Below are 16,896 nucleotides of genomic sequence, written 5' to 3'. Positions count from 1 at the left end.
GTTGCTTAGGTCATTAAAAGTGGAGATGATGAAAACAAGAATAGTTTTGACTTAAGCCTGTTGTTTCTAAGCAGGTTGCTTACCTATGCTAGGATACAATGGAAGCTTAGTGTATTTGGGATTTATGTTTTTATCAGAGCATGAAAATCTTTCTCTTGGTCTTTTGAAGGGGAACAATGAGTTAATAGAATGGCATACTGAGTTGGAAAGGATCAATATTTTAAATTGTGTGGATACTTATGAGGATTATTGCTTTCAGGGGTTTCTTTTCTCTTTTGGATGTATTTTCTTTGTTTTTGTTTTTTTTAATTATTTTTTATTTTCTTGTGTTTTGTGGGACTTCAGGTAGGATTTTTTCCTGTTCTTGAGTGTGTTTTGTATGGTGGGGGATTGGGATGGGGCAGGATTGGTGGGAGGGTTTACATAGGGTAACTATAATTCAAACTGTAGGATTTTTTTGCATTTGTACATTTGCAGTCCATGCTAACCTGCAATTCTTAAGAATATAGCAAGACATGGTGCAGTCCCAAAACTGTTGTGACAGTTGTTTTATTTTTAAACACAAACCATTTAATAGAATCTCTTTTGTTGGAAAAGGCCTTTAAGATCATCAGGTCCAACCATTAACCCAGCACTGCCACCACTAAACCATGTCTCTTAAGTACCACATCTACACATATTTTAAATACCTGCAGGGATGGTGATTCCACCACCTCCCTGAACAGCCTGTTCCAGTGCCTGACCATCCTTTTGATGAAGAAATTTAGAAATTTTTCCTAATACCCCATCTAAGCCTCCCCTGGTTCTACCAGAGGCCATTTCCTCTCGTCCTATCACTTCATACTCAGGAGAAGAGACCAGCCCCCACCTTGCTACAACCTCAACCTTCTTTCAGGTAGTTGCAGAGTGATAAGTCTACCCTCAGCCTCCTTTCCTCCAGGCTAAATAGCCCCAGTTTCCTCTGATGCTCCTTCCTCACAGCACTTGTTCTTTAGGCCCTTAACTGGCTTTGTTGCCCTGCTTTGGACACACTCCAGTACCTTGATGTCTTTCTTGTAGTGAGGGGCCATTTAAAAACAGTGAGATAATTGTGAAGAAATGTGTGTTTATAATATAGATATATATTATAGATCGAGGCTAAATTTTATCACAGAATAGATATATTGCTAGCCCCTTAACTTTCAGGAATATTTCAGAATAGTACAGATTATTCTCTGAAAATACAGCTATTTGACAGTGTCATATTGCAATCACAAGTAGATAAGCTCTCTTCCATTGATGGAAATCATAGGAAATGTTCATCCTCTTTAGTAAGAGGAGCATTTGCTTTAAGAAAAATGTTAGAGGAAGACATATGTGTTTCAGTTCAGGCTTTCTTGTAGTGGAAGAAACTTTCATGTTAGGAGTTGCAAGTTTATAGTTAAATCACTGGTATATCTGTTCTGAGGAATTACTGGCACTCATTTAATTTGTAACAATATGCATCAATTCAGTACTTTAACTGAGTATCAGATAAAGCACAGAATACTTCTGTACCCCCTTCAAAATGTGGTTTTCATTATAGCAGCTACACTTAGCTCTAGTTTGATAGGCACGGACCTTAATTATTTTAAAGTATTTCACTATATAAACATAAATTGCCTGAAGATGTAATGTGAAGATAAGCTTTTCCAAATCATCACTTTGCATTTTTCTAATAGCTTTGGTGTTAGCAGCCCTGCTGCCTTTCGGCTTCTGATTTTTCCAGTATTCTTTAAAACCAGTAGTGTTACAAACCAGTTTATCCAGTGATAATGTTTTTGAAGTGAGGTTTATTTCATCCTATTCTTAGTTTGAGGAAAGAACTAGAGTGAGTCCTCACTTACACCATGTATTTTGTACCCCATGCTCTATTCTACGGTTATTTTTCAGGTGAGTGAAATATTCAGTACATAGCTAGATTATAAAGATTTAATTTCTGAAAAATAAAGCTTCATTCCTTTCCCACTTACTTGCTTTTCCATTCATACTCTTTTCCTCCATTTCTTGAAGGCTCGGAACCTTGGAAAAGTAAATTGCTGCTGGCTAAATCTGTGTATGATCACTCACAAGTCCCTTGGTGGGAAATGAGACATTGCTAATGTCTCCTTAAATTGATCTTACTTCTTGCACAAGAATATTCATCATTCCACCAGCAGCCAGTCTCTCTTTCAGAGTTTTCCCAGACAGGAAGACAAAAGACCTGTTAAGATGTACACAGCAAGCTTCATCTCAGTTGGGTTTCTCTATCTGTGTCCTTAGCATGACTGATCTGTGTCTTCTCAATCAAGTCAGGCTGACACAATTTCAGTTTCTGCAAATATCTCCCTGAGTAACCACATATCCTCCTGTCTTCTCTGGCCCTGAGAATTTTCTTCAGGTAATCTCCTAAGTTTATAGCTAGTACTGTCCATTCTACAGTAATAATTCAACTACCATGCATTTTTTTTCTAGTTAGGTAAATGTTCAGAGATTTAGTGCTCTCTTATTCATAATGGGTGTTGTTTTTTTCAGGGTAGGTGAAATTCAGCCTGATCCATGTTTTTAGAGTTGATTTCTTTACAGTCAGAGTCTAAGACAGAATTCTGGAGAATAGCCCTTTTTCTGTTTCTGTTTTTTCTCCCATTTAATGTAAAGGTTTAGCAAAGATGTTATTTCAAAAATAAGCTGTTGAGCCTGGAACAGTTAGCCCAGAACTTTATGAGTAAACATTTGGAAATGAGCTTTTCATTGGAGCAGGAAGCCTTTGATCTTGTACATTCTGTATTATTCTTCACAAAGTCCATTGCTTGTCTCTTCTACCTTAAAGGTTTACTGACTTGTTTTATTGCTGTCATTTTTCAGTTGTCAGGATGACACATCTTTCTAAACAGAAAAAAAATTAAAAGTATATGAAAGGACAAGTTTTTTCCTAACACCTCTTTGTGTCTAGTTTTCTTCCCTTATTAATTCTGTTAATGATCTCTATAATCAAATATATGAACTTACCTGGCTTCCAGGGGTTTGCTGACTTATTCTCAGCAAATAGCATGTTAGTCAAGTGCCTTTTAAACCTTTCTTTCAGATATTGGCCAGTTTAAGTAGCTAATAGGATACCTTAGATGTCTAAGAACAGTGCAATTTTGATTTCTTGCCTGCTACAGTTTGGAAAGGGTCAGTAACTAATGCTGATGGTGACACATCACGAGGTGATGGATAAGGGAGTCTTGAATTCTGTACAGCTTCATAGCTCTTTTAAACTCTGATCTCTTTCAGCTAGTTACAAAAGAATGTTGTGGGGAAAGGGATGTGTTTTTCAGTTGTTTAAAAGCAGTAATATTAGAAGTATCATATTGCATACACGATCACACTTAGTTGTGTTTTGGAGAACTAGTCTGAGCTGGCAAGGTTTTAGAAATCATTTATGCATAATGACTGAGCTCATTCATGCAACTGTGGTATATGCCCTGGGAATCAAATGGTATTATGAGCTCTGGTGCAGGTATTTTGGTTTTGTGACTGTTAGTGAAGTATTGGAGCACTTTCTGATACTGTAGTCAGTAATGATTAATTTCTATGTCTGTCATGATAAGCCATGATAAGCATGTGTCTTGAAATTTTAATAGGACATTCATATAAAGAGGAACTTACAGCTGGAGATGAATCCTAAAAGACGCACTTACTTTCATAATACTGAAGCTGAACGAAAGGCACTATCTGCACTTACTCCAAAGCAAACCGTAGTGATAACTAGTTCAGGTGTTCCAATCAATTACTACCTAACAGGGATATTCTTCGAGAAGAACCATTCCCAGTATTGATTGAACCACATGATAAAGGCATTCAAACTAACTGCAGTTACATACTCCTGGTTATCAGCTCCTTAGGCTAAAGCTTCTAGGGAAAGTATTAAACAGATACAACCTATACTGGAGAACCATTCTACTTTAAGGGAAGCTTTTCCAGGTGTATGTTGTCTTGCAGGAGATGGAACAAGCCCCTCTGGTGAACCAGTCACTGACGAGTATCAGCACAGCTACTGGGTTGCAAGCAATGGTGTGCAGGGGAGGGAATTAAGGATTGCTGTGGTTAGTATTTAGAAGACTGATAAATCAGGCCACCTTTATTCTTTTAAACAAAATTTTGCTAGACCAGCTTTCACTGACAACACACTTCATGCAAATGGTTAGTTTTCCAACATACTAATTGTTACTGTTGCGTATTTAAAGTGATCAGTCCTTAACTGTCATATGCAATGTAAATACCATTGTGGTGTTGCTGTTTAGTTTAGCCACTCTCCTTGATGGTCTGAGTCAGAGAAGTGAGCAGGCTTAGAGCTCTTAAATACAGAAAGCTGGAACTGAAATGGACATCTTTGCCCCTCAAATGAAGGAGCTTGTCCTTTTATAAGGTGGAGTTTTTTTTCTGGGCAATTTCCACCCCTTCACCTCTGCTCTGGACTATATACTGTGTGATATTCAGAGGCATTACTTTTCCAGGTCATGGCAAGTGCCTTATCCTGTTTGCATGTTTGAGCTTCTCTTGCTCCTCCTTCTTTAGTTGCTAATGCTTTTTCTTAATGCAAAAGCAGACTTTTCTTAGCTCTTAAAGATTGGGTGTCTTCAATACTATCTTCATTGATTAACTACTTGTGTTTCAGGGGCCTTTGTTTCAACCTATGTACCTGTTTTCAAGGCCATTGCTGCTGCTGTTTGTTTAATCTCCACATCATAAGAGGCCTGTGACACTAAGCTCCTGTTCACAGTCCAGTTTCCAGTAAGAGGCATAACCATCTGGGATTGGAGCCTTGCAGTTAGCATACAAGTTATGGCCTGTTATTAGCAATGGCAGTACTATTCTTGGTGAAAACCATCTGAAAGGCCTTTGCTTTAGCTATAAATGGTTGCCTTGAAAACGTCTGTCCTCTTTGTTTACAGTCCTCATAGCATAATGTACATGAAATAACATTACCTGGTGGCTGCATGAACTTATAACACTGCTGTACCCTCAGATTGAATTCTTAATCCATGGAAGAAGGAAAGGAACAGGTACTAGCAGGAGAACATTTTTCAGCAGAATGTCCACTTCTCACCTCACCTGAGCTCTCAAGAGAGACTAATAAAAATTGTTCAGAAGATTAGCATTAAAATTCATAATTCTTGTTAGATAGTAAGAAGCAGGACTATGTAGATCTTTCTGGTTTTTACTATGTGTTATAATTCCCTGTCACTTCCCCAGCACTTCCTCCCTCCCAAGTTTATGCTTAGTAAGTATCTTCTATGTTTCACTCATTTCCGAAGGAGAGGTGATCATATGGCTCACACTCCTTTGTCTGTTCTATGAATGCCAACTACTGAGGTTTGGGTTTTTATTTGGAGGTTTATTTTGTCTGTTTAATTGTCTAATTGATTAAGACATTAAACCAAGAGTAACTATTACTAGTTTTAAAGTCTTCACTTGGAGCTCTGAGCTTGGAGAAGGGCTTTTGTGTCATATCTTTAAGTTTTGACAGTTGTATTAGCTAGTATGAAAGAAGGAATGGCTTTTTGTTTGTAACCTTGATTATTTGTATATGTTCTTACTGTATTCCTTCTGAATTAAATATTTGTTATGAAACTACTGTGCATTGTGTTTAGAATGCCTCCATGCACTGTGCCATACCATGCCTTTATGTCCTTACTGTCTCATGAAGTGGCTGCCCTATTCAGATTGATGTGTTTGCATCCATACATATGCTAATTTGGCAGAAGTGGGTATTCTGTGTTTAAAGGCATATCTCAAAACTACCTTTTACTGTTTGAAACTAGTAAGCAATGAGTTTCTCTAGCTAATACAAAATCTAATATGTTGTCTAGCATCATTTGATTTATTTTCCACAACTGCTTCACTAACTGATGTGTCCCTACTCAAAATCACAACGTAATTATTTGTCTGCAGACATTATAAAATTACACATCCCATTAAAATAAAACATTTTAAAAACAAATTTCTTAAAGTAATAGTTCTATTATTTGATTTGAAGCTGTCTTTAGATTTATTTCTATCTTGGGATGTTGCTTCTTGCATTTAGTGTTTTAGCATTTCTGCTTTTGAAAAGGTGACTCTTCTCTCCCCACACAAGATCTGCTTTCAGTTGATGGTGATGTTAATCACATTAATTAAGTGTCTCTGCATCTAGTTTTTTTTTGCAGTTTTACAGAATGAAATAATTTTGAGCATTGGAAGAAAAATTCTAAAACCTGTAACCATCTACCTAGTTAGTAGCTTGTCTTTGGCAAAGTAGGTGCTTTCATTTGATATTACCTGCTGTAATTTAGGAGTGAGGGAAGACGATTTTTTTTAAAAAGTGTCATTGTTGTATTGCTTGATAGAGATGAATCACTCTGTAAGCATTTCTCTGTTCTAGCTAATACCATCCAGAGCCTGACTTTCTTTGCTTTTCACTCCTTTTCTAGATCCTGGAATCTCTGTGGATAGTGATGAGTCGCAATGTGAGCCTCTTGTTTACAACAGTTACAACATTAGTGACAATCCTCTTCCATAGTGGAACAGCTCTTCTCAATTTTGTGCTTTCAGTGGTAAGTAGGACATCGTTGGTTTATATGGCCTCTTTTACTAGAGGAACCTAATTGCACATGTTGAAACAATGAGAAATCCAACTTAAAGCATTGAAAATACCTCTAACCTTATACCAAAATTCTTTAAGATTTTCTAGCTTTCCAATATGTTATTTGGGGGCCAGTCTAGCAAAGGGCAAGATTTGTGGGTAACCTCGATATTTAGGATCTGGCAGTCTTCCTGTCATTCTTTTCATGGACTGCTCTTCCAAACCTTGAATTTGCTGAGCTGTAACTTGTGATATCCTGCATAACTACTGTGATCTAATTGCTTGTCGTCATATGCATATCCTTAAAGAAATCAATGGTCTTGGAAAAGGAGAAGAATAGTTACAGGTAAATGTCAGGAAATGTATGTGTTTCATAAGGATTACCTTATATTCCCTTTTTCTTTTGGTATATTTAGCAAATCTGTGTGAGGGGGTTATGGGAGCTTCTATTAATTTAATTTCTGTGAGCTCCTAATTACAGAATGCTTCCTGTGCAAAGTTAATTCTTTATTGATGTTATTGTGCACACTAGTTGTCTCTGAAATATTTTTATTAAAGAAACTTTATTTAACGGTTGCATTACTTTTTAGTGTATTATGTGAGATATATGTTTATAGTTTCTTTTGTTTCTGAATGCCACAGCTGTATGGAGTAATTTGTAATGGTAGAGTTAACTTCTTAACTTCTTCCTTCTCATTTGCTGTGACAGCAGTTATTTAAATTAAAAATCTTCTAAGGCAATCTGGAACAGAGCTCAAAGCTTGTCACCATCTCAGACAGTGGCCTGGGACTTCTTCCTGTTTTAACTAAACAAATACTGATACTGGAAGCTTGACTGAAACTCATGTCCTGGTTTTTAGTTCAGGATTCAAAAATTTTTGTTAGAAAGCAAAGTTGTTTTGCCAGTTTAACTTCATTGCTTTCATTGATGCTTGCTCAGGAGGGAGGTCTTTGTAGACAAAGCTGCAAAATTGAAGTAACATGTAACAGCATTCCATGGTAGCTGTGTGGGTTGTCTTGGAACAAAACATAGATGATGTTGCTACTGGCATTGGATTATTTCCTGTTAAACCAAGGCCTAGTTCAGTTGTTTGTTCTATTATCTCAAAATAAATATTAATAGTGTGTCAAAATGTGCTGATGTAGTGGCTTGGTTTAGTTGATAGATTGATTTATCACCCAAGGTGGAAGTTATGCACCTGGGAAAATGGAATACAGCCTACACCTGTGTGTAATGTTTTGGAAAGGGGTCACAGTAGGTGGACAGGTGAGTGTGACTGCCAAGGGAAAGGCTGGGAGAGTAGGGGAAAGTAGCAGTAGCGTTTCACTGAGTGGAAAGGAATTGGGAACAGAGAAATGGATGGCGTTCTTGAGACTTGTAATGGAATACTGCCTTTTGTGCTGTCTGCATATTTTTGTGTTTAGAGACAATGCAGGAAAAGGGCATGAGGTGTCTGCAAACTGGGTAAAATGCTTGAAAGTAAGAGACCTAATGGAGGTCAGGCTGTTTGACTTATCAAAAGATTAAGATGTGATTTATTCTAGGACATGAGGAGTAGATTGGAAATAAGAAGCAATTTTTTTTCTTATCAAAATGAAAAAGATTTAAGGCTTGCAGATGAGGGAAATATAAACCATGGTTTACCTTTGGTGCACAGAGTGGGTTTTCCTTGTTTGAGGTATTCTGTTTCGAGCTGGACACGTCTCTGTGATGTATGCATAGCCCAAGAAGTTGCTGAGCACAATAACAAGAAAATAAGGAAAGCATAGTGGGCTTCAACATACAGGAAGCTAATACAGTCTGGTTGTATATTTTTTTTTTTGGTCTTTAAACTGGAACAGTGGAAGTGTCACCACTTCTGCTGAGACTCATCTTCGAACTTAGGAGGAGTATTCAGTCAGGATTGCCAGTCTAAGAAGTATTATAAGTATTGTTTTTGAGTTTTTGTTTAATTCATAAGTGATATCTATCTGCATAATGATTCTTGAGACAACTCAGATTTATTTGGTGGTTTTTTGTTTTTTTTAAGAATAGATGTTACTATTCAGCAATTCTTTGATCTGCTAAACATGCTGGAAAAAACCTGCGTGATCTAGGTGTGACTTTAGGAAGAAGTTCAACAGGACTAAAAGTTTTATAATAATTAGCTATTTTTGTCCTTTGTGGAATGGGGGAGAAAATTGCTCTTCTAGCTCTGTGTTTCTCTAAGTGCAAGCTTGTGGAATAGTTTCTTGTTCCTTTCCAATGAAGTTCAATATCTAAAGCACAGCTGTGTACTGTCATTCTGGAAAGTATTTATTGCACTTTAATTCAGAACTCCAATGTGCTTTGCAGGTGATTTTTCTGACCACACTTTTCTACCTGTTGAGTTCCAGTGATGAATACTACAAGCCAGTAAAGTGGGTGATAAGCCTGACACCTTTGTCACAGCCAGGTCCCTCCTCAAATATAGTTGGCCAATCTGTGGAGGAAGCCATAAGGTATGTTGTTGATTTCTTGCCCTTTCTGGAAAATTATTTTTAAAATTTGATGTTAAACTACAAATACTTAACAATTACAACAGCTTATGTTTCAAAGACAAGTTGCAAATCTGAAAGATTTTCAAGAACCTAGCATTGATGATTTTCCCCCTTGGTTGTTAAAAGAGCAATTTGGTTGGACTTGCCTAAAAAGAATTTCAGGTCCTTGCTGTAGTGAATACTGGTATTTTAGATGACTGATGAACCCATCACATTCCCAGCCCATCAGGAAGCAGTGTGTTTGCAGCTACATTGGCGTTAACAGCGCAGCTCAGCAGAAGCGGATCCATATAGCAAGACAGCTGAAATGGAGAACCTGGGATCTGTACTTCTATGCATTTCAGAGTTACTTGGTTTGGACTATTTTTAGCCTAATCCTGGGGACTAAGTACCCATTTGCAGCTGGAGTGCGTTAGATATGCTCCTGGACTGCATTTTCCACTTCAGTTTAATCTGACAGAAAACTTGTTCATGATCTCCATGAACCAATTACACCAAAGGGAACAAGAGGGGAGCACTCTCCTTATCCCACTTAAAACACTACTGTATTGCTCCTCCAGAGTGCACCCAGAGTGCAGTGTTTCATGCTTAGAAACCTCTCCTGTGTTTCACCTTTAAACTGCTACAGGAATTAAAGGAGGTTTGTTTTTTTTTGTATATATGGTTCACTGAGATTTCACAATAAGGCAGTTTTTAGGGTGGTAATGTATTTCATTCATCACAGATGAATTAAACTGTCAGCTTTCACGTGTTAGCAACACTAACATGTTGGTGATGTAATAAATGGATTGTAAATAAGGTATTTAAGTCATAGCTCACTTACTCGAGACAGTTGGACTGCACAAAGTCGACAGACTCCATGCTAAATTTTATACAACCATTGTCTTTTAGACCACTGCTTTCTGTGTCATCTTGCACATATATATGAAACAAAAATAGACTTTAAACTGGCAGTGTATTAGAATTGCTTTCCAAAGGTTTGCCGTTGTTATTAGGTGTATGTTGCAAGTGAGTGTTGTTATTTCTTGTGGAATTCAGCAGTTTCTAGGTATGTTTTAACAACGGGAAGGTTAGATCATGCTGCATAAGATCCTGAACAGCAATGATAACTGCTTTAGATGTTTGAAACAAAGGGGCAATCCCAGTAGATAGCAACAAATTTGGACCTCTGCCAAAAAGTTAATAGCCCTTTTCTTCAGTAACTACTATTGAGTTTTCATTTACCACATGGTTAGTATCTCAGTTCTGTCTCTTCTGAAGAACACAAGCAGATTTAGAAGCTGAAACTTGTCCCAAAATTTTTTCTCTTTAGGTCTTGGTGGAGGGGGAAATGTGTCAAAAAATAGGATATGGCTTCTCTGGGCATGGGTATTCTGCAAGGAGCCGTGTATTAAATGTGGTTTTAAGTTTATTGGTCTGTGACAAAGGTGACCCAAGAAACTGGTCAGTTTAGAATGGTGGAAAGAAAATATTACAGAAGGCACAGGGAAATGGTAGGATCTAAGAGCCAGCATGCATCAGTAACTGCAAATGTGATGAGAAAAAGCCAATGTTTGGACTGTATTAAACGTGAAGTTGCTTATCATACACAGAGGAACTCTGTGTTCATTAATGTTGCCTGAATCAGCCATTAGTATTTGTTTGTTGAGAGTGGCCATGTACTTGCTGCCTTATTTGAATTCTTTGGAATGCTTTTTCTGAGATTTTCAGAACTTCCATTGTGCAGTTGTATCTAAGGATTTATCGTAATACTTCTAGATTAGCTTGCATTCCACTCAATGCTTATTATGATATTCAGTACGTAAATACAAAGAGTATAGTATAAAATTCCCAAGAGTTTACGCATGCTCAGCTTGTTGACGTATGAAAAACAGTTTCTACTTCAAGCCATTTATTTTGTCACAAAGCAGCAGTTATCCTTTGTTTTTGAAGATTAGTTGTCGCTACAACAGAAGGAACCTAAAAACAGCTTGTTCACCTCATGTATAAAAGGCACATAAAATGGACACTGATGCTTGGTGGTAGGATTGGATGAAGAGGCTCATTTGTATTATAAATTATCAAATAATGAGACTTGTACAGTCACTTTATCATTAGGCTGTGATGGAATTACACAGAATGAATTCAGCCTCAAAATATTCATGCATTCAAGATGATGAAAAGCATAGAAAGATCAGGTTATAAATCTTGAAAGGTATCAGCTCTGTTCTCACTACACTTCAGCAGGACATAGCACATGCACAGCGCTAAGAGTACGCCTAACTAGTTCTATCCTGAGGGGCAGGGATCCTCCTGCAATTTTATCTCTGTTATTCATGGACCAAACAACATGAAAGTACCCATTCCCTGTTGTCAATCACTTCATCTTCTCTTATACTTAAAATGTGTTTAGAAAAGCACTAGGAAACTTGGATATGGTGAAGGAATTTTGTTTCTTTTGGTCCTTTGTCTTTTATTTGTGAGGAGAACAAGGGGGAAAGTTTCAAAGACAGTCAAAGTTCTCTGTATGCGTGGATTGATTACAAGCTGTATTGGAGTAAGAACACCTTTCCAGCCTATTTTAAGCCACATGACTCTTTCTGTCATAATACTTCAGATGTTAAATTTGCACTTCAGTAGTGGGAGAAAAAAGATGCAGTTGTGGTGTTACTGCAGGAGTTGTAAAGAAGCTGAAGGGAGTCCAAGACTTGACGGCTGCAAGCCATGGGCTAAAATGCCCTCCCAGCCTTTGCTAGGAAATGTGTTCGTGCAGGACAGAAAGGAGGCAAAATGCCAACAGCACATTATCAGGTGCTGGGAATGAGCAGAGCTTTGCTAAGAGCAACTAATGCCATGCCTGGCACAAGAGATTGCTTGGGTAGCTGTCCTGGTTTAAATATTAAAGGTGAATCCCAAAAAAACAGAGGACAGAATAGCCATTACCATCCCCCTCCCCCCTCTCAAGGGAAGACAGAAGGGGGAATAAGGAAGAGACTTAGACTTTGGAAATTGAAACTAGAAACAAAACTCAAGGGAAAAGGGTAAAATGTGGGGGAAAAGCAGATAAAGTATTTATATACAAAACCGATCTTGATGATGGCAGGGATATGGGAAAGGCAGGGCTGCTCCAGAGGAGAGGTCCATGGCTCCTCACAGCACCTGATGCAGTTGGATTCTGGAGCGAGCATGTGGGAAGCCGCAGGAAGCAGCAGCAGCCCCAGCAGGGAGAAAAGAGCAAGAAGGGAAAAAGGGCCAGCTTCCAGCTCTCCTGGCTTTTATAGATTGTGACAGGAAGTGGGCAGGAATACTGACCCCTTCCAGTCTTTCAGGATCCTAAGGACCCTCTCTGTAGGTGTAGAACACTGTGCCAGGGTCTCCCAAACCTTAACAGTAGCATAGTGGTACAAGTACAGAGCAGTAAATGACAGGTGATTAATTGGAAGCAGATGTAGGACAATATGACACCACAGAACCCCCAGCACAGCTTCACCAAAGACGAGTTGTGCCAGGAGCAACATGAGCCTTACTTTGTGGAGGTGACTGTCCTAGCTGGACAAGGGGAGATCAGTGACTGCCATGTAGTGTGGCAGTCTTTAGCAGGGCCCGTGGTACACCACATCCTGCAGTATCCAGATGGGTGAGGCATGGAGAGAAGAGGGCTACATCCTGGGAGAACCACTGCCTTGTGCTCAGCAGGAAGAAATCCCACCCGTGGAGCAGCTGCTAGAGGTGGTGTACTTGAGGTCAGGGGTGAGGCTGATGCTGTGGATGGTCCAAAGTAAGGGCGTCAGTGGTAGTGGGACAGGCCATCTTCTACGAGGTTGTGGGTGCCCCTTCCCACCTCAGAAAAGCAGGACAGCTCAATGGAAATAAGGTCCTCTCCTCCCCTCTCCTTCTGGTGAGGGACAGTGGTGGGGGATGGGAAAGAAGAGCCCACACAAGCCTTGATAATCAACAAAAGAACAGTTTATTGGTGGGAGGGGTTGCAGGTGAGCCTGTGGGAAGTCCAGAGGGTTTGTTTTCAGTGAAACAGAACTTTTCCCTTGCGAGCCCACGTTGGCTGTGACCAGTGGCTGTGCTGTTGATAGGGCTGGTGACATCGGGAGGCCACTGTGATGGTGACTGTGACTCTGGCCAATGGGTGTGGCCAAATCTGGTGGGATTGGGCAGGGGGGACCCATGGCCTGGAAGATGCCCAAATGTAGGAGGAGGAGGGTCATGGGGGCTGAGGGCCCCTTTCCTGGGGCTCACTCCCGCCTGCTGTGTTGCTTGCCCAAGAGAAAGGCTGCCCAAATGTGGGAGGAGAAGGGTTGCTGTGTTGTCTGTGATCAATTATTACATTCTCTGTTGTGTGTTTTGTGGTAGCTACCAGGACAACCTCCATAGTTTTATCTAGCACTGCGGTGAGACTGATAATTTTGAAACAAGATATTCCTGGGGTTCACTGCCTTTGTTAAGTTAATGTTGTGCCATTTAAAATATTTACTGAAGAACTGATCTCTTAGCCTAAAAAATTATTTTATTATGTCTTTATGCTATTTCTTCTTCTTGATAAGTGCTCCATTTGCATTTTTACTTTCATCCTTTCTGCTTTTCTGTCCTTTTTTTTGCTGTTTTAATTTTGTTCCTTTTTTCATATTATGCAAGTTGATAATGGCACAAAAATGTGATCTATTATAGAGGTTGTATTGCATCTTCATCATGTGCAAGAGTCTACATAATTGGCAGTAGTGTTTAGTAGCTTGTTAAAATAATAAATGCATTATTTTCTTTCACTGAAGCTACTAAAAGTCAGCCACAGAAACCAGTGGAGAAAGGAAAATAGGGAGAGGACTGGTGAGTGTGGCAGAAGGTTTATGCCAGAGTAGGTTGAGCTCCAGGAATTTTTTGGCTGCACTCTCAGTCAAGGTTAGGAAGATTACTTGCTTTAGAAATGTGGGAACCAATTGGACTGGTTTACTGGATTTAGGTAATTTTAGTTCACAATACTGGATAGTGAATTTTTTCATTGTAATTATATATATATTAATATTTTAGTATCTTGTGGCTTGAGGGGACATCATTTACCCCTGAAACAGGGAGGGGATGCTTTTGTCTCAGTTTCTTTTTTTATTTTTTTCCTGAATGGACGAAGCAGTAATTCTCCAACTCACGGATCTCCAAAGTAGTAGCATGCACACCTTTGCCTGAACCATTTTCCTTTCCCTGAGCAGCATGTTGTTCTCTTCCTGAATGCACCATACCCTTCTTCCCTGAAGCTCCCATTCTGCTTGCTCTGGTGGAGATATTGCACATTACTAAGTTGCATGTTGTCACGGCCTCAGTGCAATTTAGTGTGTGCGATACTTTCACATGAGTGCATGCACACGGGTATGGCTGTGGCTTAAAGTTACTGCAGCTTGCAGTTTTGGTGGGGCCTAATTACTTTGTGAAATGGTCTTAACCCCAGATCATGTAATTTGAGCGATGCCTTGAAATGTGTTAGTGGAAGTTTGTTCTGTAATGCCAGGAAGATGAGTACTGTTTGTTTTCAGTTTGAGAAGGGTTATCATTATTTGCTTCATTTTCTTCATTTGACATATACCCCTCAAATTTTATGAGATTTTTCATTTTCTATAAAAGATACATAAAATATTAGGTGCTTTCAAAGAGGAAGTAGTAATCACATCCTTAATTGAAATTTGCCAGAAAGTAAAAGAGATTTGAAATTAAGAAAACCTATAGTGCCTTAACGGCTGAAATAGGTTCTTAGTTTTCAACTGTTATTTATTAACATGTAAAGAGATCTGAAATGAGCTACCATGCAAACAAATCCCAGCTGTTTGAGCATCTAGCTGGTTGCTGTGCCGTCCTGGCAATAATGATGGAGAAAATGAGATGGTGATACAATTCCCACAGAAAACAATAATCTTCCAGCATGTCAGGCTAATGCTTAGAAAAAGCAAAATGTGTGATCATGTTTATTTTACTGCAACATTAATTATGTCTTCCAGATTAATTTTTCGAAGACAACTGTTAACTGATTGTATTTTGACTGAATTTTTGCATGCAATATATGTTCTTTACTAGCAGGAATATGTCTTGCAGAAATCTCTTCTGTCACAGGAGTGTGTTTAACAGGACTTGAAGTTTTATAAGTTCTACTTATGTTGTATGTTGTGAGATGGGAATAGAATTAAAAAATATTCCGTCTTAATTAAATCATTTCCTAGTGAAAAAAAAGGGGAATAACTTCCTTTTTTCTTTTTTTTTTTTTTTCCTTAATTACATGGTGGAAAGGAAAGCTTCAGTTTAGTTACTGAAAATAATTAGAATGTACTCTACAAATCTAGAAGAGATAATGCAATATTGCAGTACTTTTGCAGAACCAAACAAACAGTGGCTGTAACCTGATTATCCTACTGGGATGGATAGTATTATTTATCAACTAATTGTTTTAGTAGCAGTAACCACATGACTTACAGATACTGCTATTTTAGTCTTAAGTATTCTCCTCTATTCAAAAAAAAAGACATTATATTTACCTATATGTCCTTCTTTTATATTGAAAATACTTGTTCTTATTAAACAGAGCTGTCTGTATATTGTTTTATGTACGCATGATTTTAAAGAGTTATTGAAATAATAATTCAGAGAAAGAAAAAAATAAAACTTCAGAAAATAATTGACTTGCTCAAGCTTTACCTTTACTCTTTTTCCAAAGTTACCTGAAACTATGAAAAAAACATTATTGTACACACTTTATTTGGGTCAAGCAAGTCACAAAGTATGTAGTTTAACAGTTTACTACATCTAATTCATGAGATTATTTAAGTGCACAATCTGCTGGCAAAACAAACAGTTCTGTTCCCTGTGCCACGCAGACTGGTATAGTGTCTTTTCAGACACATTGGTGGGTCACTGTGGGCTTCCTTGTTTTATATCAGGCAGTGCCAGTATTCTGCCATTTGCTTCCTTCATATGCCAGCTGGCATATTCTGTATATTCTCACAGTAATTTCTGTAGGTATATATTTGTAATTTGTATTTCTTTGACTGTCCAGTTTGTTTAAGACTGAAGGTATCTGTAAACACTTAAAGAATGGGGGTTAGTGTGTGTGTGTGGGCATGTGTTTAAACACATAAGCAGATTTGCACGCCATCTTTAGGAATAATGTAACTACATTGCATCTCGGATACTAATCCTTTAACTAAAAATTGCACTTACGCAATTATGTACCTATGCTGCTTTTCTACACCACCAGCTTTTAAAAACAGTTATTTGTATGCCAGACCACACAATCTTCATTTTAATTTAAGTTTAGTTTGTATGTGACATAGACTGTATCAGTTAAAACAGTGACACTTGCATCTGGATTTCAGCTCAGCCAGGTAGTTTTTCCTCTTTGTTTCTAAGGCAGGCCTAGTAGCTAACTTGGAGGAATGGAGAGATAATGGTTGCTGAAAGAATTATTGAATATGTAGGGAAGAGATCTTCTGTCAGGCATTTCTAAGAATAAAGAGATACTAAGAGAATTATTTTTGGTATAAAACATTGCAAGATTCTGTGCTTGCATATGTAATAATTAGGTATTTAATATTGCAGTTTATATTATTCTAACCTTGGTTCCATTTCTGCTATTTAAAATAGTTCTATTGTAATGTAAGAAGGACAGCATGAAGGCTGATACAAAACTTCAAGATTTCCTGACATTTAAAAGATTCAACATCACAGCTTTAGCTTTTTGCTTTTTGTCATCTTAGGTTGAATTACGAGGTCAATCCATTATTTATTTTCTCCACTAGCATAAGCAA

At 38.2% G+C, this 16,896-nt stretch overlaps 1 protein-coding gene across 2 annotated transcripts in view; it reads left to right on the top strand.

The window, feature by feature from the left end:
• The window catches only part of TMEM245 (transmembrane protein 245), an 84,320-nt gene that overhangs the window by 45,669 nt on the left and 21,755 nt on the right, over positions 1-16,896 (top strand). For both annotated transcript variants that reach the window (XM_051610524.1, XM_051610523.1), the window contains 2 exons: positions 6,453-6,575; positions 8,940-9,085. In XM_051610524.1, the coding sequence (XP_051466484.1) occupies positions 6,453-6,575; positions 8,940-9,085 (269 nt within the window). The remainder of the gene's footprint in view (positions 1-6,452; positions 6,576-8,939; positions 9,086-16,896) is intronic.

Source organism: Apus apus, chromosome 2, assembly GCF_020740795.1.
Source record: "Apus apus isolate bApuApu2 chromosome 2, bApuApu2.pri.cur, whole genome shotgun sequence".
In the NCBI taxonomy this organism is placed as follows: domain Eukaryota; kingdom Metazoa; phylum Chordata; class Aves; order Apodiformes; family Apodidae; genus Apus; species Apus apus.
Note: the sequence above shows the minus strand (reverse complement) of the source record. Positions and strands in the feature narration are given on the sequence as shown.